The 23,106-nt window shown below is 38.2% G+C and overlaps 1 protein-coding gene across 3 annotated transcripts in view; it reads left to right on the plus strand.

Annotated features, from left to right (window-relative positions):
• LOC116507994 (cytochrome b5 reductase 4) overlaps positions 1 to 23,106 on the plus strand; it is a 40,012-nt gene that overhangs the window by 11,248 nt on the left and 5,658 nt on the right. For 2 of the 3 annotated variants that reach the window (XM_032216432.1, XM_032216430.1), the window contains exons 5-13: positions 1,813 to 1,854; positions 11,272 to 11,326; positions 13,060 to 13,117; positions 14,168 to 14,261; positions 15,284 to 15,316; positions 17,437 to 17,559; positions 19,487 to 19,627; positions 22,149 to 22,301; positions 22,583 to 22,733. In XM_032216432.1, coding sequence (XP_032072323.1) covers positions 1,813 to 1,854; positions 11,272 to 11,326; positions 13,060 to 13,117; positions 14,168 to 14,261; positions 15,284 to 15,316; positions 17,437 to 17,559; positions 19,487 to 19,627; positions 22,149 to 22,301; positions 22,583 to 22,733 — 850 coding nt within the window. The remainder of the gene's footprint in view (positions 1 to 1,812; positions 1,855 to 11,271; positions 11,327 to 13,059; positions 13,118 to 14,167; positions 14,262 to 15,283; positions 15,317 to 17,436; positions 17,560 to 19,486; positions 19,628 to 22,148; positions 22,302 to 22,582; positions 22,734 to 23,106) is intronic. The other variant, XM_032216431.1, reaches the window with a different exon arrangement.

Below are 23,106 nucleotides of genomic sequence, written 5' to 3' on the forward strand. Positions count from 1 at the left end.
GCTGTGTAGCTTACGCTCTCTGGACAATGTTGAATCAATATTTGGCTTAGCAGAATAATGACTTAATTGCATTAGAATCATGACACTGTGTTGGTAAACATTAACAACAGCACAAACAGCTTATAAAAGAAGCCAATTTTGCCCAACCTTTACATGATTAAAATAAGATTTGGGGACTAGGTTTGCTAGACAACTCCTAGAGTTGTGAGTGATTATAGTTTGTTTTCCCCCCAGCTGTTGGCTGCTTTTCCCTTTTTGCTCTGCATCTGGTCCTTTTTCCAAAGCAGTTCTGTGCAGCTCTGCCCTTGTGCCTTCTTGCTGTGTTTGGAATGGTGCAGTAGCTTTAAGAATAAATAAATAAATTACATAATCTGTGTCTTTGGATGCTGGTAATATCAATAGGAGGAATTATAGTGCATTCCGCACTAGTCAGCTGCACACTAGTGTTGTCAAAATTTACCAGTGTTTTAAAAAAAGTGTGTTTTATGTTGAGGGTTCATAGCTTCTGACACTCACTGGTTTTACTGGGGTTTGTAGAGTATGTATTCAACCCAATTTAACAGGCTGCTTTTTAGTTTTTCTTAGTATTTTAATAATATTTTTCTTTATTTTCCTATTTGTACCCCGTTTCCTGCAAAATAAGACCTCCCCTGATAATAAACCCAATCAGGCTTTTGAGCGCATGAGCTAAAATAAGCTCTCCCCTGAAAATAAGCCCTCCTCAAAAATATTGCAACACAGCAGCAGCCATGAGGTGACCACGCTTACTGCCTCCTGCACCTCAAAAGTAATAAGACCTCCCCGAAAATAAGGTCAAGTACTTTTTTGGGAGGGGGTCAAAAGAAAATAAGACCCTGTCTTATTTTTGGGGAAACGTGCTAATAGAAAGTATAAAAAGCTGCCGTTTAAAAACAATAATTAGAGTGTTCTGGTGACACAAGACACTTTTTTCATGTTACAGCACCCTCTCTTGATATAAAAGACTGCATTCCATTTTATTCAAGAGATGGGGAAACTCTGAAACATGACATCATCAGAGTAGATATGGTTGAATATTTTGAGTTTAGTTTTGCATATTTAGGAGATATTAAAGAGTTACATTGGTGTCATTAGCCTTGGGGAGTTTTGATTTGTTTCAGGATAATTCAAGTAGCACAAGGGTTTGTAAGGCTGCACTCCTCCTCAGAGCCACCCATCCCCCATTTGTTGAAAAGCCCATGTATTTTGACTTCATCTCCTTTGAAAGGGGTGAGCCCCTTTCCATGGCTCATTTTTGTACCTCTCTCCTATTGATGCTTCTTGTGATATTGCCACCGTGCAACAAACTGTGTGCTATTATCTTAAGACACTAGACATTGTCTCTGCACCTTCATGGGTGCCATCTAAGGGCATAGAGTAAATCATTTTCCATTAGTGAAACATAAAATGTTCATGCAGTTTGACTATCATGATTTTGTAACCTCCAGTAGATGTCAAGTGTGCTTGTCGTTCGCTAAATGACACCCTACACATTAGAGCATAATGCTAGTATACTTTTTACGGACACAAACACTGCTCACATTTCATGCCTTTAAAATGATTGCAGTTGTTAAGGAAGTATCTCCATGTAGTTGGAAGTAGCTTTCTTTTCAGTTTAGCGCTCACATTTCCAGAGCTGATATTTTGCTTGGTTAATATTCAACGCTTGGTTATTTTCTTCTTGAATAAAGCTTTAGACACTTTTTTTTTTGCCCAAAATGTTTGCACCTAGTATCATAATGGGAGCGGTTTTCTCTATTGTGATCACTATAGTATTTTTTGCATACTTTACAGAAATTTGTCTCCCTGTAACTGAAGAAAACAGAACTTTGAATGGTAAGTATGATAACATCCACCATTTCTTTTATACAATATAGAAAAGGAAAATACGTATTCATCCATGGAGCAGCAAAATCTTGTATTGTACTGGATTTTCTACTGAAATATCATACCCTCTGTCCCCAATTCACTATTGTAATCCTTTTTACCAACTGGGCCGCAATGTTCCATACATGTGGCAATGAATAACAAAAAGGGACTCGAACTACATTTAAAAGCATCAGACAACTTGAAAGAAAGAAAGGAAGGAAGGAAGGAAGGAGGAAGGAAGGAAGGAAGAAAAAGAAAGAAAAAGAAAGAAAGAAAAAAGAAAGAAAGAAAGAAAGAAAGAAAGAAAGAAAAACTTCATGCTACATAGGAAGCAAATGCTTTGGATTGGTAGTCAGGTTTTTATTATGTTTTACCCCCTGTTTCTTGTTTATACCATGTCTAAAAATAATAGCATTATTAAAAAGAGAGAGAATGAGAACGTACTGTTCTGAATTCTTTTTTGGCCTTTTTACACGAAGGCTCTGCTCTTGATTTTCTCCCTTGTATTTACTTCCAATTCTTATATTACCTTGCTTCAATATCATATAGCAGAGTTTATTTAAAGCTCAGCTTTCTTCTCCACCTCTCTTAAAAATGGAGGGAAACTAATACATAGAAACATGCTTATGTATGAATGTGACAGTGTGGTTCATTCTGTTTTGCATCATTGTACAGGTAGTTTTTGACTTACAACTGCAGTTGTTAAGTGAGACATTTCTTAAGTGAGTTTTGGTCCATTTTATGGCTGTTCTTGCCACAGTTGTTAAGTGAATCACTGCAATTGATAAATTAGTAACCCAGTTGTTAAGTGAATGTGGCTTGTCAGAAAGTCGCAAAAGGGGATCATATAACCCCGGGACACAGCAATAGTCATAAATATGGGCCAGTTACCAAGCATCGGAATTTTGATCACATGATCACAGGGATGCTGCAAAGGTCATAACTGAAAAGCAGTCATAAGTCACATTTGTCAGTGCTGTTGTAACTTTGAACAGTCACTAAATGAACTGTTTTAAGTTGAGGACTACCTGTAGAAAAACCTTCTAGCTTGAGCTTTCTTTGGAATTCTGTTTGGCTTCGTGATAAATTGGTACTAGATCTTTCCCGGGCAAGAGTTTATCTGGTAAGCAGAAACCTTTTTTTCTCTCTATTTATAATGCTGCTTTGTGGTGATAAATTGTGGCTCTGAAGTTGAGAAGATAAAACAAGGATCACTTCACTTCCCTCCTGAGGGAAAAACCATTTCTTGAGCAAACTGAAGAACAGCAAAAAGCTTTAGCTTTGAAAGTATTCCTGACTAGAAAAAGCACCTGAGAAAACTTGATGGGACTGCTTCACTCCCGAAGCACTTTCCCATCAATTACAGCCTGCTAGAAAAAAACTGAATTTGTAAAAAATTCACTGCATTATGTGAAAAAGTGCTTTTCAGAGATAAAGTAGGTATTTTAGGTCAGAAAATGGCAGCACCAAATCCCTTAATTATTGATTCACACAAAACAAGGATGACTGAGCTTGAAATATGTAACGGAACGAGAAACAGTTTTTCAAAAGATAGACATTCAGGAGGATGTTACAGGGCCCAGTTTATGGAAATTTATGATTTTTAAACATGCCTTATAAAGCTGAGCAAATTAGTTTGTAAATGCACTTATGTAGAAATAGAAGTCGTTTTTTTTAAAACTGAAGCAGGAATAAATAAATATAAGCCAGAAATTGAAAGAGAGAGTGAGATGGGCAGTATCTAAATTTGATAACTAAATCAATAAAATAAAAAGTTGTTGTATAGACCAGTGTTTCTCAACCTTGGCAACTTGAAGATGTCTGGACTTCAACTCCCAGAATTCCCCAGCCAGCGAATGCTGGCTGGGGAATTCTGGGAGTTGAAGTCCAGACATCTTCAAGATGCCAAGGTTGAGAAACACTGGTATAGACATTTGCTTCTATTCAGTATAAACTCCCAATCCTATTTTGTGAGATTTTTGAGATCTATAATTATGGGTTTATATATATTTATCTAAGTGGGGTCTTAGCAAGTGGAAATTTGGTAAGAAATATTTTAAAAAGATGATTTTTTTTTTCATAGCTGCCTACACAGATGGTTTAGAAGCAGAAGTTATTCAGTAAAATTCATTTAGCAACAAAACAATGGAGTAATTTATTTTCTTTTTCCAGTGATTCCTGTGGCTTATTAATTTTGGACAGAAGCTTATTGTTTTAAAATCATCTGAAGAAAATAAGTGGCAGTGTTGAAATATTTAGTATTTTTCTAGAGGGAGATGGACCACCTTGGCTTGGGGTAGGTGAGGAGTAAAGAAATCCCTGCAGTACAATTTTTGGATTTTTTTATTTTTTATTTTTTGCTTTTTTCAGTTTCCTTTTTTCATTGTATTTTCCTTTGGTTTTAAAAAATCTTCTTTTAGTTTCTAGGCTTTTTTGTTTTTTCCCTTTGTGATTGTTTATGCTTCATTTTCAGTTATTTTAAACATTTATCACAAGTAATCAGTAATTGTTTTTGCCCTGGACCTATGATTATAATAACTGCTTAATGTGCATTTTTGACATATTTAAATCATTTTCTGGAATGTAAAAGGTCTTAGATGTCCTTCTAAGAGGAAACAGATGTTTTCTAAATTAGGCAATTTAATACCTAACATTAATTCTTTTTTTACCAGAAACTCATTTTTTCCCAAGAGAAAAATCTTTTATCTAAGATATATATTCATATTGATAGAAATTCAAAATTTGGTTAAGGCATAAGCATTTCTAAAGATACAAGGAATAAGTGATTTAAAAAAATGTTTATTAAGTAGGTTATGACTTCATTTGTTTATATTGTCTATCATAGACCATCCAATTGTTTTACAGAAGTATTTTAAATATATTTTACATTAACTAGGGGATTAGTTTATTAGTGGCTGGAAATTCAAAGCATGTCTTAGATCCTTTGCCAAACCATACCTCTGTTCTAGCTAAATTATATTCCTGAGCATGGAAAGAACTGCAGACATGCATATCAATGTTTAATTTGATAATTCTGTGCGCAGAAAAGAACTGCACTGAATCAGAGAAACGAAGCTCAGATCCCAAGTTTCGTTTCTCTGGTCTACTGATCTTTCTTTCATGTGCAGATGAGAACAGCACTGAACCAGAGAAAGGAAATTTTGGATCTCCCCCCCACCCCTCCGCCAGGAGTTCCCTTCCCTTTGTGTGCTAGTCTTTCTACCATTCAGAAACATTTCTGGCTAGAAGCCTAGAAAACACGATGTTTCTGAACTGAAGGAAGGCTGGAAAGAAACTTGGATCTATGGGATGCAAGCTTCTTTTTTCCAGACCAATGTTGGAGTTCTCTTTTGTGCATGGAGGGGAGAAACACCAGTGTTGGGCTAAAGCAAAAAGCTTGCATCCTGACAATCCAGGTGGCTTTTTCTTAGCCTAGGGCTATCGTTTTCTTCTGTGTATGGAGGGTAGGTAGAAACTCCCATGCTGGACTGGTGAAAAAAATTCTTGGATCTTCATGATCCAGGCTTTGTTTCTCGAATCCATTGCAAGAATCCCCTCCCCCTATGCACAGAGTAGAGAGGCAACAACAGTTTGAAAACTTCCCTGCCAGCTTCCCCATTGACTTTCTGGGGAAGCCAGCAGAGAAATTGAAAATGGTGATCACAAGGATACTTGGCAACTGGTTGTAAGTATGAACAGGTGCCAGTGGTCCAAAATGCCATCAGATGAGGGGTAGTGCTGCAGTCTTACCTTTGAAGATTGATTGGAAGTAACTTTTCCCGTGTTTGTCATAATTTTGAATGGTTAGTTAAGCGCCTGGTTGTAAGTCAAGGATTATGTGTAATGAAAAGGAAGGCCATGAATAGACAAAGGGGCTGATACATTGGTTTGTTTAGTGTAGCAGTGAATTGATAATTCAGCATAACTGCCAGCTTGAAGTATCCTATATTTTTAGTATTACAGTAGTTCATACAGAGAAAGGCAGAAATACTAATTTTTAATCTGATACAATAATATTGTAAATATCCAATTACTTTCCAGAGATATCCAGGTAACTGAATTTATTTCTAAACCTATTTTAGTGTGGCCAAAATCACCAATTGACCTTTTGGTCGCTTCTATTTTTCTACGACCATTTTCCTATTCTTTTGCAAAACCTCAAAAAACACAATAAAGTAGAATCCCAGAATTAATCAAATCTGATACAGAATTTTGTAGAAACGTTTGTTCCTAATAGAGCTTTTTCTCCTTTTTTACAATACAGTACAAAAAGTACAAAAGTACAATGCAATACAATGCAGCAGTATAGACAGGGGTGGGTTGCTAATCCCGTTCCAACCGGTTCAGTTGGAACGGGGCCGGCGGCGTCCTCGTGCACGCGTGCAGTTCACGCATGCGTCTTAGCGCCTGCGCGATGCTCCAGCTGCTCGCGGAGACTCGCGCACGCGCTGTATGTGCCATCCAGCTGCTCGCGGAGAATCGCGCAGGCACTGTATGTGCTATGCGCCTGTGTGGAAGCGCAGAAGCCTTCAAAGACCGGTAAGGAGCGCGGGCGGGCGGGTGGGCCCTTCGCCGTTCCCGGAAGTTACTTACTTCCGGGTTCGCCAACCAACCGGTTCGCGGGGACCGCCGCGAACCGGTTGAAACCCACCCCTGAGTATAGGTTTCTGTTTTCAGCTGAACTGGATAGTAGAAATTATTTAATAGCTACAGAAATCAACTTCAGATTTATTTTAGAATTCTGATGTATCCCAAAGTTTGTGAACTTGATTTTGGTGAAATTAGATAGTAGTTAGAGATGTATAATTACATTTTGACCCACAAGTGAGAACTATCATGGTGTGAAACAGTGATGTGCAGTCAGGGGACGCAGGCACAGTCTCACCACTGTCAATCATGAAAAGGAAAAAAATATAAACAGGAAAAGTCGAGTGCTGAGGTTAGGCTAGCTAGCTGCTGCCACACGGTGAATGACTGCCTGTTTAAAAAAAGCCTCTAAAAAGCGCCCTCTACTATGAGGCAGGAGAACTACATGCCTCATCTAGTCTGACTTTTTAGGCACTCGAGCAGAGTTAAGTGAGGGTTAAAAGCCTAAAAAATCCCGAAGTAGTTGAGGCATGCAGTTCTCCTGCCTCATAGTAGAGGGCGCATTTTTTAGAGGCTTCAACTCTGTCATTCTGTTTCAAGTTGCAGCGTTGCGCTCACTCTTCCTCCTCTCTTTCTTCGTTTCTGATGCCCTCCACCCCCAGCCCATGCTCTCTCTTTTCCTTCAAATTTCCTTTTTTTCTTTTTTCTTTAATAAATGCAATGCTCAGGCATTCTCTTCTCTCCCGCGACTCCCCACTGACTAAAGCACTTTCTTTTGTCCTCCTGAGCTCGCGGCAGCCCAGTGGGCTGCCGCGAGCACAGGCGGGCAAAAGAAAGTGCTTTAGTCAGTGGGGTGTCGGGGGAGAGGACTGCCTCACCAACCATAAACCTCACCGCACGTCACTGGTGTGAAAGTATTATTTATATTCAGCTGAGCTAAGATTATTAAGGTATCAAAGATGATCATCTAAAATAATACTGCAAGAGATAAAATATGATACAGATTTTTCCAAAGTTCTAATAATTTAATATTTTGTCTACATTGCAGTAGGAAATTAATCTTTTCAGTAAGCTTAGCATCATACTTTCTGAAGGGACATGGTTTGACAAGATTCTGCTGGACTAGAGTTCCATTAGAAGTAGGGAAAAGGGGTTTCTCCTAGTAGGTGGAGACATCATCCAGACATGGGTTTACTCTGTCCAGTATCCAATAGGACTGAGTCTACAAGTTGTGAGGACACACCCTCTGTGGTAGCTCCTCCCAGCTTTAGACTCAGTCTATTCTTGGACTAACTGCCTTTTGATCTCTCCTACCTTCAATTTTGATAAATTGGCTATTTTTCCTACCAAAATTGACTTCTAATTTGGATAATTGGTCTTTATTCTAAATTAATCGGTGTTTCGATAACTGCTAGGGGGGCTCTCCTGCATCTTGCAGAGGCTTCAGGCCTCAGGTCCCTTGAGGACTTGGTAAGCTTACCAGGTGGCCTTGAGACAAGCCCACGGGTTTATAGCAGGTCTTGCTATATGGAAAAAAATACACTAGTTCATAAATAGGAGTATCTTTTACCGGGAATGAAGATGTACAGTATTGTGGTATATTTTGTTATTTTACTTTGGTGGAGACTTTGTTTTCTTTTCTTCACTAAGAAGGAACAATAATTTTTATGTTGCTGGTACTTTTTTCTGCAACTAGCATGGCAATTGTATTCCTTTATGTGGTCTGCTTGGCTGTTTCCTAAATGCATTTATTTGGATTTGTACTTATGTTCGGATTTATTTTGGGCTAAATCACAGACTTCGATTATGAACTGCACATTTTCTGGAGAGGAAGATGAAGGAAAAAGTTTCCCTTTTAGCTTCCTTCTAGAAACAAAAGGAGAAGAAATGGTGTCAAGGATCAATACCCAAAACTAGGTGTTCTACAGTTATTTTCTACTAACAATTCATACTATCTTCCTGATTAGGGGTGGGTTTCTCACCCCGTTCCAACCGGCAGCGTCCTCGTGCACGCGAGGGCCGGCAGCGTCCTTGTGCACGCGTGCGGTGCACGCATGCGTACTAGCGTCTGTGCGATGCTCCAGCTGCTCCTGGAGGATCGCGCAGGCGCTGTATGCGTCCTGCGCATGCGTGGAAGCGCAGAACTCGTCAAAACCGGGTAAGGAGCGCAGGTGGGCCCTTCGCCGTTCCCGGAAGTTACTTACTTCCAGGTTCGCCGACCAACCGGTTTGCAGGGACCGCCGCGAACCGGTTGAAACCCACCCCTGTTCCTGATCCATTTAGACTTCATTATGCCAAAATAACAAGGACAAGAACAACAGCTGTGTGATGCTTTGAAGACATTGTAAGAAGTGGAGAAATGGCTTTTGTTAGTATCAGAGGTGTTATAAAGAAGTTGTTTCATTTTTATGATGTACGATATTTGATTACAGTAAAAATAATTTATTAAAATTCATTAATAATAACAATACTAATATTAATAACATGTCAAACCCAAGGTAAAGGATTACCTTTATTATCTTTCATCTGCATAATAATTAAAACTTAGATTTGTTTCTCTGTTGGTAATCTTCTATTAGATAAAATGGTGCGTCATAGGGATTGGTTTTTGAACAAAAGTACCTCAAATGGTCTTACAGAATATATTCAAAATCCCATTCTCCTATTTTTTAGATTGAAATTTGGAAAGGTTGTGGCTCTTTCAATGAGCTGTGCTGCTGAGGTCAGCCACAGTCACATGGTTGTTATTTCCAGTGCTCCCCTGACAGATTCCTATGTGTCAATGAGGAACCTGTTACCAATCCGATTGATAATCGTTTTATTTTTTTGTAATAGTTTTTCTGCTTTGTTATTTCTTATCCAGGGTTGTTGCTTTAAACCAGCAGTTTCAACAGCCTATTTTTGTTTATTAGAGCTTGATAAATTCTCTTTGCTGCCAATTTATGGTGGTTTGGATTTTTATAATCTAGATCTGATAAGTCTTATTCAAAGAAAAATATGCAAACATAATTTTTAAGATTCAGAGAAGCCTAAGAGTGAATCTTTATTTGACACACACACACACAACCCCAATAGACCATAATAATGTCGGCTTCCCCCCCTCACCTGTATTAAAGTCAAGCCAGACTAAATAGGTTTATGTAAGGAAATCCAAGATGTTGAAATAAATTTTGAAAATTATCATAGATTCATTACCAAGTATTGAGGTTTATACTATGTCCCTTTGTGTGTATTGGAGCTAGTGCTCTTTTTACCCATACACTCAGGAGAGTTTGTGCAAGCACAAAAAAGTGCTGTTATATAGACACTGCTTTTTAAGGATGTGAAGGTTCTTTTATGGGTTAGTGTGAATTACTTGGCAACCTTGTAAGTGATTTCTTCTGATGTTTCTGAATATGCACCTGCTGTTCTTATTGAAAAGTTTTATTGATAGCATACGACATAGACTGCGTGAAGCCAGGCTTAATAGCAGTAACTGTGAAAGGGATCATGATGTCTCAGTGGACAACCAGCTAAATATGAGCCAGCAGTGGCAGTCAAAAAAGCCAATGCAATCCTACATTGCATTAACAAAGGGATATAATCAAGATCAAGTAAGGTACTAATACCGCTCTATAAAGCCTTAGTAAAACCACACCTAGAATATGCATCCAGTTTTGGTCACCACACTATAAAAAAGATGTTGAGATTCTAGAAAAAGTGCAAAGAAGAGCAACTATGATGATTAGAGGATTGGAGGCTAAAACATGAAGAACCGTTACAAGAATTGACATGGCTAGTCAAGTGAAGAGAAGGACCAGTGGAGACATGATAGCAATGTTCCAATATCTGAGGGGCTGCCCAGAGAGGAAGGGGTCCAGCTATTTTCCAAAGCACCCAAAGGGAGACAAGGAATAATGGATGGAAATTGATTAAGGAGAGATTCAACCTAGAAATAAGGAGAAATTTTCTGACAGTGACAACAATCAACCAATGGAACAGAAGTTGCCTTCAGAAGTTGTGGGAGCTTTATGACTGGAGGTGTTCAAGAAGAGATTGGACTGCCATTTGTCAGAAATGGTGTAGGGACTCCTGCTTTGGCTAGTGGGGGGGGAGGTTTGGACTAGATGACCTACAAGGTCCCTTTCAACTCTGTAAATCTGTAAACATCTGTAAACATAATTGATATGCAAATACTCATGATTCATCTGATACAAAAATAAATTACATGCCAAGGTTTTTCCATTTCATGTGGCTTTTTTTAAAAATAAAAGTGTCCTCCAAGCCAACATTTTCCTCATTTCTATAGTTCTGGATATTTCTGTATCTGAAAAGGACAAGACATTTGAATGGAGGGTCATAATAAATTTAAATAATAATAGTTGAGTGTAAAATGGTCTGTGATGTCCCTCCTGCTACTTATGCTAGGATCGTATAACCAAATATTTATCTTAAGCAGACAAATTTGAGACTGGAGGTTCTGAATTCCTTCTAATAGCCATCTCCATCAGCTTTTGTGATTATTTGAATGAAATGATAAGTAACAAAAATTAATAGTATTTTTCACCTAACCCTTTGTTCATGAAAATCAGGACATATTCCCCCCATTATTTTTCCTGCTGTCCTGGGGAGTAGATTAGGCTGATAAATCCTTAATGCTAGAACAGTGTTTCTCAACCTTGGTAACTTGAAGATGTCTGGCTGGCTGGGGAATTCTGGGAGTTGAAGTCCAGACATCTTCAAGTTGCCAAGATTGAGAAACACTGTGCTAGAATAATGTTAACCATTGTGCATTAATGAACTTCTTATATTTTGTAGGTACACTTCCGGGGAAAAAAGTTTTGGATCCCTGTTCCAAAGAAATAATTCCCAGGTATTGTCATATTTCAGCATTGTGGGATTCTATTTAAGGAAGGACTGAATGAAAATATATTAGAAGTACAGTATGTTATATAATTTATGGAATAATTGGAATAAATCAGCCATACTGTAGAGACTAATTTTTCCCCATATTAACATAATTTTGTTCTGAATATCTGGTTTGCTAGTGCTTGCGTGGGAGATTGCCCAGAGCTATAGAATAGATTAAGAGATCAGAAGAAAACAAGGCATCAATAAACCATTTTGCATTTTGTCAAGAAAGCTGCATGAGTATTTCCATGAAGTCTCTTGGAGTTGATTTCAACTGGAAATATATATATAGTTGTGAATGTTCATGTTGTTGTAGGTAGCTCAGGAATCAAAACATCTATTATTATTTTCTAGAACACAAGCATTCTACTGCCTTGTGGTTATGCCTCAGAAAAATGAATAGATAAATATTTGGTCCTTCTGACTAGGGCTGTTTGGAAGAGTTCTTGTCAAAGCCAATTTGTCAGATAAATCAGTCTAAGGATTAGTACTGAGCAATGGTAGGCCATTGTTTCAGATGCTGCTGAATAATTATGATAGCATGTTCAGGGTTTGCTGATCATACAGTTTTAATGAAAAGTATTGCTTTTAGCACGTAGCTGTTTCAGACAATCAAACTGAATATGGATAGTTTCAAGCCATTGTCCAATATTGATAGTTTCAAGCCATTGTCCAGGTCTGGGGTTAAGTCTCACAATTTATAGATTGGCTCTGATGCAAGTAACATTTTTGAGTTTGGTTCAAAGTGTCAATGAGTTCTACTGGCTCAGAGTTATCAAGATAGGTCTACCAGTCAGGATAAGTCACATAATAAGGGTGAAGATTCATTCTCTGAGCTTGTGGGTTGGCTTCTGAATTTTCATTACCAGGCTAATTAACATCTTCAGCGGAGTTTAGGGGGTACCAGTGTTCTTCTTTTTATAAGAACTTCAGGTGTAGGTGTCAAGTGGGGGTCTTGTGATGGATCAGCTGTGAGTCATCAGCGAAACTTGTGATGGGTCTGGTGATAAGGAGATTACATCAGGTCAAGATCATTGGGAGGTAAACTGGTGGGGGAGTTGTGTGAGTTGGTTGAGGGTCGATGCCGTCTCTGGTTGGCTGTGTGATTGATTTGGATTCTGAAGGGGTTGTAGGTCAATGTGTTTGTTGATGAAATTGCTTGGGGAATGCTAAACTTTGATGAACTCATGAGTATGGCAGGTGGTAACGTGGCCAATGATTTTTGTGTGGCTCCAATTGAACTGGTGTTTGGTGTCAGTGTGGGTAGACGTTAAGGATTTGGGATCATGGTATTTGACTGCCAGCTGGTGCTCGATGTTACCTAGCCTGGTAATGAAACATTCGGAAACCAGCCCACAAGCTCGGAGAACGAACCTTCACCCTCATCCACCCGAGCTAAAGATATTCGCCACTATTACAAAGTCACATAAGGTTGATTTGGGACAGAATTAATTTTCCACTCTATCTATTGAACTTTATTTACATTTAGTGCCCTAAATGGATAGTAAAACGTAATAGCAGTGTCAATATCCCATTTATCAAAATTCTTGTGATGTTTTCCTTCAGTTTAAGGAAGCCTAATATGATTCTTATGACAGCCACATTATTAAATAATGTTTCATACATGAAGAAAAATCCCTATGGAGGTACATCTTTTTGTTTTTTAAAAAATAAAGTTTTCTCAATTTATTTCAGTTATGACTGGTTCCAGACAGAAGATTCAGTCACTGTGGTAATATACACTAAACAAAAGGTAAATAAATTCATTTGCTAGAAAAGATTTCCGATATTGTAATCTTGTCTTTTTTCGGTATAGGCTTCGCCTTCGTTCCTAGCTGTTATTTTAAAATATTTAAATGTATCTCACTTCATTTCTTGAGAACTCTTTCTTTCATATTTATTAATCATCCATCTCCCTCAAACATCTTTTTTGCTGTCATCTCCCTCAGACATCTTTTTGTTTGCTGTTGCACATGTTTAAAGTTACTTCTAGACTATTGGTATAACTAAAGTGACCAGATTTTAAGATGGGTAAAGCGGGACACCATTGATGGGGGGAGGGGGGGCTCGGAGCACCTGAGCTGTAAAAAAAAAAAGAGGGCTGTAAAAACCGTGAAGTGTTACCCCTGCCGCCGCCTCCTCCTCCGCCGTGCTTTTGAGGAGCTTCCGACGGCTGAGCCGCTTGGCCCGGGACCGAGCCTCCTCGCTGTGCTGCCGCCACCGCCAAGCCTTGGGCGGGGAGGCCCGAGGCCGCCGGATGGCTGTCGCAAAAACATCGTGCGTCGGCGTGTGCAGGAGGGGAGGGAGCCTCGCCCCTCGTCGGGCGCTCCGAGTGACCCAAGCGGAGGGAGGGAAACCACTGCCCTCTAAAGGCCACATCGGGAACGACACTTCAGAGAAATGAAGACTTTTTTTTTAACAACGTCCTTTTCAAAATTGATGATTTGGCGTCTTTTCTTTCTTTTGGAAAATCGGGACTTTTTGAACACGCCGCGGGACACGGGACAAATTTTGAAAAATTGTGACTGTCCCACCAAAAGCGGGACATCTGGTCACCTTAGGTATAACCCTTCTACTACTGTCAAAATCATCTTTTTGTGATTTTTAAACACCTTCTGAATCTCAATCTAAATAGTTAAATGAACCAGATGTGCATTTTTCACCTATTTCCCTCATCTTCACTTTCTTCTTGTTGCTTCTTTTTCCTTTGTAAAATGCCATTGATTGTGCCTAGTGATAATAATGTAGAATAATGTTGTAACAGCTGTCTGTACCCTCTCCCCATTTTCCTTCCCTCTGAAAGGATGTGGATTCTGAATCGGTGATAGCAGATGTTCAGGAACGTACATTAAGAGGAGAAATAATTGTGAAAGAGTTCTCTTACCTTATACATGTTGGTAAGCTCATGATTGGCATATTAATTTAGTTCACACTTTATCAATCAATAAATGGATTAGACTGCATTAGCATAACACACGTTCGGCTAATGCCAATATTATGTGCATTTGCCAGCTTTTGTATATGGTAAGGCTGCATTCATATTATAAGACTAAGATACAATGATGTAAAATGTGCTACATTGTGTGATAGAAGAAAAAGTGTTTATTCTGGGAGCTTTTTTTTTTCTTTGCACTTGTTCTTGCTCTTGAGCAAGATATTTAAAAAGCACTTAAACCAAGTGAAAAGTGAGATTATAACAAAATTTCAAAATCCTCAATACTGAATTTCAATAACTGGGAGCTAATGGAAAATGCATGTCGTATTTTCTGCGTTAGGCACATCTAATGAATAGAAATCTAAGAAATCTAAGAAGCATCAAAACACTAAGATGTATTGTTTGAAGTAGGTCAGAAACATTTTCTATAAGAAGCAACAATTCTCTGAATTTTATGTTCAAGTGTTTCCAGGTCCATCTTTGAGAAACCATGGATTTAAATAAGAATACAGCATATCTGATCTACCACCAGGTTATTCATTCCTTTTCCCAGTAAAATTATAAGAAGTGAGCATATATTTCCAAATATGTTCACTTCTTGCTCAGGTTCAGTGATTTGATGCTACACCTCTGGTTTGCATATATTTTATCAAAGCTCTTTATTACACACGAGTGGTTGCATCAAATTTGTATTTTCCAAATTAGTGCAAGCCTGTTTCACATGCAAAAACAGTTTTGGAACTATTAGATACCATGGAAAGAGAGGAAAATTCCACAAATCTAAGGCTTATTCATGTAGTAATGCAATTGTGACAAATAGCTTGTTGTGTAAATTTTCATTGTACATACTTTCATAAAATTACACCATGATCCATGTTTAAACAGTTTCACATTTTCTTTTTACCTTAGTGCTTAACAGACTTTATAACTAATAATTTTATATAAAAAGACTTTATTTAACCAAATTATATGGATCTGTTTCAGAACTGAGTTACGCAGTTTATGAAGATATAATAGGTAAGTCCATTATTTTGTGGTTCAAACTTGATTTTTTTTTCTTTATCTTATTAACATAGTTAGGAGCTGATGTAATATGAATATCCCATTTTGATTTTTTTCTGGTATTTTTAATTTTTAAAAAATAATTAGAGAGTGGAAAGAGAAGAAAACAATAGAAAGAAAGCAGGAACAAAGAATTTATTGAAAATTTTCAAAGTATAAAACTAATAAGGAATTTGCAAAAAGCAAAAAGAAATTTCACTATTCTTACAAGTTATATTGGAGTAAATATAATTGTTCAATAGTTCCACATTCCAAAATTATTTCTAGAATCAGGTTAGAGGCGTTGTTTTTCAATCTTTCTTCTTTAGTTTAAAAGATCACAAAAAATAGTGCCAGCAATATCTTTAGGCATTGATGATGTTACCTAGTTTGGTAATGAAAGGTCTGCAAGAAAACCGTCAAGCTCAGAGAGCACCAAGGACCCCACAATAAAAAAAGTTAACCTAAGCTAAACCAACCGGATGACCCTCGGTCAATCATTCTCTCTTGGTTGTAAGAAGGAGACAAAGGCAAACCACTTCTGAAAAACTTTGCAAGGATTAGTCCAGGTAATCGCCATGAGGCAACACTGACTCAAAGGTGTATACATCTCCCTGCCCCAAGAATTTTGCTTGATTTTATTTATATTTTTATATTTTTATATTATTTTTATATTATTTTTATATTATTTTTATATTATTATTTTTATATTATTTTTATATTATTATTTTATATTATCTTTATATTATTATTTTTATATTATCTTTATATTATTATTTTTATATTATCTTTATATTTTTATATTTATATATATATATATATATATATATATGTGTGTGTGTGTGTGTGTGTGTATATATATATATATATATATATATATATATATATAAAGTCACAACCCCTGGTATGCCCAAATATGGGAGGAAGTTCACTGCTTCCATTCTCTGTCCATCGGCTCGTCGGAAGAGACCATCCAGACAGAAACCCAATATTTTTACTGTTGCCTTTGTTACATTTGTGTTGTATTTGTGCTGATAAATAAATAAAGGGAGACTAGTATAGATCTATTTCAAGCTATTTAGCTCTCATCAGCTAGCCATATCCTTACTGGGATTAGAACCTGTGCTGTATTGCATTTTAGGCAGATATGTTAACCATTAAGCCACAGAGTTCTTCTCCTTATCAACTGAGCCAGGGAGAAAGGTATATATTTAAAGTCACAAGCCCTGGTATGCCCAAATATGGGAGGAAGTTCACTGCTTCCATTCTCTGTCCATCGGCTCGTCATAAGGGTATGGCTAGCTGATGAAAGCTAAATAGCTTGAAATAGATTTATACTATTATCTCCCTTTATTTATTTATCAGCACAAATACAACACACACACACACACACACACACATACATATATATTTTAGATATATAGTATACATTTGTATTCTGTTACCGTTGCAAAGATATCTATTCCAAATACCGCTTAACTGTAAAACTGTGCTTTCAGAAAATTTATTTATGTATAAAAAAGTATGTATGTATGTATAAAAAAAGTTTCATTCAGTAATACAGGTAGTCCTCGACTTAAAACAATTCATTTAGTGACTGTTCAAAGTTACAACATCACTGAAAAAAAACTTATGGACATTTTTCTCACTTAATGACTGTTACAGACAGTCATGGGGAGGTCAGGTGAAAAAAAATCAGAGAGTTGGCAACTGACTCGCATTTATGACCTTTTCAGTGTCCTGGGATCCTGTGATCGATCACCTTTTATGACCTTCTGACAAGCAAAGTCAATGGGGAAATCCAGATTCACTTAACAACTGTGCTACTAACTTAACAATGGCAGTGATTTACTTAGCAACTGTGGCAACAAAAATGGGGTGAAACTCACTTAACAAATATCTCACTTAGCAACAAAAGTGTTGGACTCAATTGTGGTCGTAAGTCAAGGACTACCTGTACTACACATTCTGTTTTAAAAAACTGAATGAAATTGCCCTCTACCAGCATCTGATGGGTAATAATTTGTAAAATTACATTACCTGTGCAAAATGTTGTACGTGTATTGCTATAGAACAAATACTATGTATATTTTTAGTACAGATTTCTGAAAAAGTGGGAAAAGTGGAATTTGTCTTGAAGAAGAAAGAAAATTTGTCCTGGAAAAAACTCGGGCAGCCTCTAAAGCGCCATAATTCTTTTGTCAAATGTACAGATAGAGGTAATACATTTTATTGTTCTGCTCAAAGTTCATTTCTGCACACCTCTTAATTTTAGGGTATAACAGAAATTCCTACTCCCATTCTATACATCTGTGAAGGAATATAGAGCTGACTTTCAGGAAAGCCGGGGCAAGCCATTGAGGTGGGACTCACAGAAAAGTTTACACAGAGGAGGCCATGAGAAAGAAACTCAAGATAACCCCACCTTAAGTGTGTTTAGTATTAGATGGGACAGAATAAAACTTGGGCAGGCTTTTCAGATTCTATTACTGCATCTTAACTATAATTAAGATCATCCCCTGAACTCCTTCCATACTTGGTTTTGACTTAGCCTCTCTCTACAGGATCTGAACCAATATCTACAAGGATATGCCAATTTTAGGAGATGCTCTTTGGTGGAATTGTACATAACTGTGTACACTGTGTAGCTCAGAACGTCAGTACCTCCAATTGTAGGCAGTCCTACAGGTCCCATTAATAAAGCAGGATGTCTGTCAAACTTGTGGTCTTGCTTTGGCTGGAAGCAGAATGATACAGAAGAGAGAGTGTCTTTGACATTGATGAATGCTCTAAACCAGGGGTGCCAAACTCGTGATGTCATGTTGTTGTCACATGACGTATCGCAACTTTTCCCCCTTTGCTCGACCAGGGGTGGGCGTGGCCAGCGCGTGATGCATCTGGCCTGCGGGGGCCGCAAGTTTGACAACCCTGCTTTAAACTATGAGGATATAAGGAAGTGCCTCTAAAACAAGATGAATAGGGATAGTCCCCTGATTGTGCTTGAGTTTCTGTCTACCTTTTGTTGAAGCATTGATTGCTTATCAGTAGCTTGATATACTTATTTCCGAATAAATGTTCAGGAGAGTCTGGATGAAAAAGCAACCTTAATGAGGTTTTGTTTGCCACTTGGAGAAAAAGTGGCTCTTATCTGCTATAATGGCACAGCATCAATTTGTAATGATGTACCTTTGCATCATCGTGTCTGTAATTGATTTGTTTTGCACTGTAAGACTTGAATGTGTTGGCTAGAAATGTTCTTTGACTCTATATCTCAAGAATTTGAATACATTGGTGTTCTGACACCCCCCCCTTCTCTGTCCAGAAACGAAAGCCACAAGCAAACGTAAATAAGAATACTTTTAATCAGGCCAGACTCTTGTTGGCTGCAAGCCCAAAATAAAGAAAGAGATAAGTACTCTGGCAGTAAGTCTCACAAACCTAGGCAATGCAAACAAACTCTCATAGCAAACCACTTCTCCAAGTTGGTTTCTCTGAATCATGAACGTTGACTCCTGCAAACAGGGCGTGGCACAAACAGTCTCTTTTATAATCAGGAGAGGATCTTAATCAGCATCAGCTAAGCGCAATCATCTCCTACAATTACGCAGTTGTTCCTTCGGTGGCGTGCATCCTGAAACAACTCACAAGTGTTTTACTGAACACTCCCTCTGATCCAAGGCTCCGCCGCCACCTGGTGGCCAACCAGCCTCTTCTTGCCCTGCTCAGAGTCGGCACCCTGTCCAGGGTCCTCCACCTCCTCCAGGGCGGACTCATAAGACCCCACGCTGTCGGAGTCTGGCGGCAGCTTCAACGGCTCCTGCCGGGCCACAACACATTGGCATTATTAATATGCCAGTAAATATAAATGTTAATATTTTGAGATAAAAATATTAATGTAATATATGAAAAATAGTGGTCAGCAGAATATTTGTTTGATATGCTTTGTAAAAGGCAGAGAATTTCAGTGACTTAGATTTAGAATTTTCGTTCTGTTTCTGTAAAGAGAGTTCAGGGGACTGAGAAATTTCTTACTGAAATTCCTGAACAGAACAAGGATTTTAAATGTATTTGAAACATAAACATTTAACAGTGTTAATACTTGAGCAAAGTGAATTCAGGTAATTCCTCGGTTTCTGTGTTTCTAAGGTTTGTATTACAGGAAATGTAAGCTGTTGTCAAAGACAAATGTGACTCATGATACTAGACTGTTCTGTGTAGAGTTACCAACAGGAACTCATCTCCAAGTGTCAGTGGGACACCATCTTTACCTCAAACAAACAATTACAGGTAATGGGGGTGAAAATCCACTCCTCTACAATTTATTGGTCCTAATTCTGATTTTCAAGGAATGCACAAGTAGTTCATTCTTTTACCAAGGGAAAAATCATACATCTTATACATTATATCATACAGCAGGGTTTTTTGCTCATCTATTTGATAATAATGCAGTATTATAAGATATTTTCTGCAATTGAGTGATTTTGACACATTAATATATATATATATATATATCTCCCAATTCTGAAAGCTTCCTGGGATTCCACCCAGTTGAAAATTCATGATCTTATCCCCACACCCATAAATAAATCACATGGTCCAATCTTCTTCGGCCACGCTGGCATCTCCACCCAGCTGGTTCCGGTCAGGTGCAGACGTGCGGAGACAAAAGATGACCTTGGGCTTCTAGAAAAGAATGACAACAACACATTCCACAATTCTACTCCTTTCTATTCCCCCCTCCCAACTACTATACCAATTGAACAGCATAGTGAAATAATAAAAAGTGTGGCAGGCCAAAGATCCTAAAAGGAACATAACTACAGGCCTGACTCTGTGTGTGTGTGTGTGTGTGTGTGTGTGTGTGTGTTGCCCTTGAAGAGTGTTCGAAGACTTCAGTTAGTGCAGAATGCAGCCGCGCGAGCGATAGTGGGGGTACCTAGGTACACCCACATTACACCTATCCTCCACGAGCTGCACTGGCTTCCCATTGGTCTCCGGACACGTTTCAAGGTACTAGTTGTTACTTTTAAAGCCCTACATGGTTTAGGACCTGGCTACCTGAGAGACCGCCTCCTGCCATTTACCTTCCAGAGACCTATAAGATCACACAGATTAGGCCTCCTCCGGATTCCATCTGCCGGTCAATGTCGGCTGGCGACTTCCCAGGGGAAGGCCTTCTCTGTAGCTGCTCCGGCCCTATGGAACGATCTCCCCGTGGAGATTCGAACCCTTACTACTCTTCTGGCCTTCCGCAAAGCGATTAAGACCTGGCTGTTCCGGCAGGCCTGGGGCTGTTGATTTATCCAGCCCCATCCTAAGTTATATGAATGTTGTGCAATTTTAATGTCTGTTCTTTTTAACTTTTATATCTTCCCCCTCCCTGTTTTTCTGTAAGCCGCCCTGAGTCTCTCGAGAGTGCGCGGCATACAAATCCTAGTAAACCGTAAACCGTATGTATATATGCAGGTCTTGGCGTATTCATGTCTTTTCCTGTGTAAGATTGACAGTATCTTGGTGATGTTTCGATGAGGTCACACTTGTCAACAGGCTGGTGCCTTTGGCTTCGTGCTTGTGCGAGCAAAGCGTGATCAGAGCTGCTGTTTTTTTATAAATATAGGTGGGTGGGTGTTCAATGTTGGCTTTGTTGCTTTAAACGGATTGGTTAGCTGTGTTGTCACATCTTGATTGGTTGATGGAATTGATGTTTGGTGAGGGTGATTGGTGATGTTGTTCTGGGTCCTGTGTCAGTTTTTGTGGCTGGGACTTGTTTATTGACTAGGGCTAGTTTCCAGATGTCTGGTAGACAGGAGGTATCATCACGTTTATTCATATTGTGGGGGTGTTTCTCTATTTTGATAGCTTCCATAATTATTCTCTTGTTGAAGTGTTCAGTTTTGGAGAGTAATTTGGTTCCTTCAAAATCAATTTCATGTCCTGTTGCTTTAAAGTGCTGGAAAAGGGAGGAGGTTTTTTTTCTTCTTTTCTGACTGCGTTCTTGTGTTCTGCAATGTGTGCATTTATTCCCCTATTAGTTTGTCCAATGTATGTGCCTGGGCAGATTTTGCATGGTATTTCATAGACTCCTTGGTTTTCTATCTGGATCTTGTCTTTGGGGTTTCTTAAGATGTTGGCTATTTTTGGGTCAGTGCCGAAGGCTGTCTTGATATTGTGTTTGTGAGAATTTTGCTGATTTTATCTGTGGTTCCAGACATCTGGAAACTAACTCTAGTCAATAAACAAGTCCCAGCCACAAAAACCAACACAGGACCCAGAACAACACAGGACACCATCACCAATTACCTTCACCAAACATCAATTCCATCAACCAATCAAGATGTGACAACACAGCCAACCAATCCGTTTAAAGCAACAAAGCCAACATTCCACACACACCCCACCTATATTTATATTGACTCGAATACGCCAAGACTTTCATCCTTATACCCGTGAAAAGGGTCTCCTATGGGGTCCCACACTGACACTCCTTGGCCAAAAGTAATAACATGGATTGGATAGGAAGAGTAGAGGCCAATGATATACAAAACAGGTTGACAGTAAAAATAATAGAAGAAATATTCTAATGAAGCAAAATAATATAACATTTAAAAGATAGTTTATAGCAGGATCATGCAGGATGTTTGGCTTATTTAGAAATAAATTGTTCACAAGTGCCATACTTAGTATATGGTTTTTTTTATTCCCCAGATATTAATATGTTTGTTCTTAATATTTATACCTTGCCCCAAAGCTGTTTGTAATATTTAATGCTTATTATTATGGGTTGTTCTTTTGCACGGTCTTTCTTTAGGTACAGAGATAGTCAAGCCTTACACACCAGTATTGTCTTGCTTGGTATCACCATTCAAAGTCCCCTCTTCCAATGATAAAGCACAAATATTTTTTATGATTAAAATTTATCCTGGAGGACTTTTTACACCGGTGCTTGACACTTTACAAATAGGTAAGGCACACATTTTTCTTCCTTTCTCAGAGCATCTTGAAAATCTATTATTTTGTTCTTTTTCATTTTAAAAATATTTTCAAAATATATTCTGCATTAAAAAAAAAGAATATTATTGTGTAGACTGCAAATTGCCTAATTTCATTCATTTGTTCCATTATTTTCTCTAGAACACCTGTGAGGATGCTAACTTGTATCTATCGCAGGGAACTGAATTATCATGATTTTGTAATCCTTTAACATTTATTGTGCTATATTTCTCCGATTGCATTTTTTAACAGGAGACTATATTTCCTTGAGTAATCCTCAAGGCATTTTTAAAACATCACAACTGGAAGATGTAGAAGATTTGTTTTTATTGGCAGGAGGCACCGGATTCACACCAATGGTTAAACTGCTCGATTATGCTTTCAGTAATAGCGCTACCCTCAGGTATTTTTCTATCATAAAAGTTTCCTTTTCATTTGGGTCATTCAAAGCCTTTTCTTTTTATTGCTTCAACTAAACTATGCTATTCCGATAATTGATGAGTGACCAACTTCATAATAATGATTGCCAGCATATACTTTCACACGCCAGTTGTTTGATCTGTAGCTCTTCCTCCTGTTTCCCAAGGTCACTGCCACATACCGTTACAATATCACTACAACAGCATTAGCTGCCTCCCCCATTCCATCAACAAGATCCTAGTAAATTCCTTTAAAGACAAAATTCTTTATGAGGAAAACGAAGTGTAACTTCAACCTCTTACAACCTATTCTGTTTGTATTTTCCTATTTGTATGCCCGAACCAAGTTAGCACCAT

The sequence above is a fragment of the Thamnophis elegans genome, chromosome 4 (assembly GCF_009769535.1).
Source record: "Thamnophis elegans isolate rThaEle1 chromosome 4, rThaEle1.pri, whole genome shotgun sequence".
NCBI lineage: Eukaryota > Metazoa > Chordata > Lepidosauria > Squamata > Colubridae > Thamnophis > Thamnophis elegans.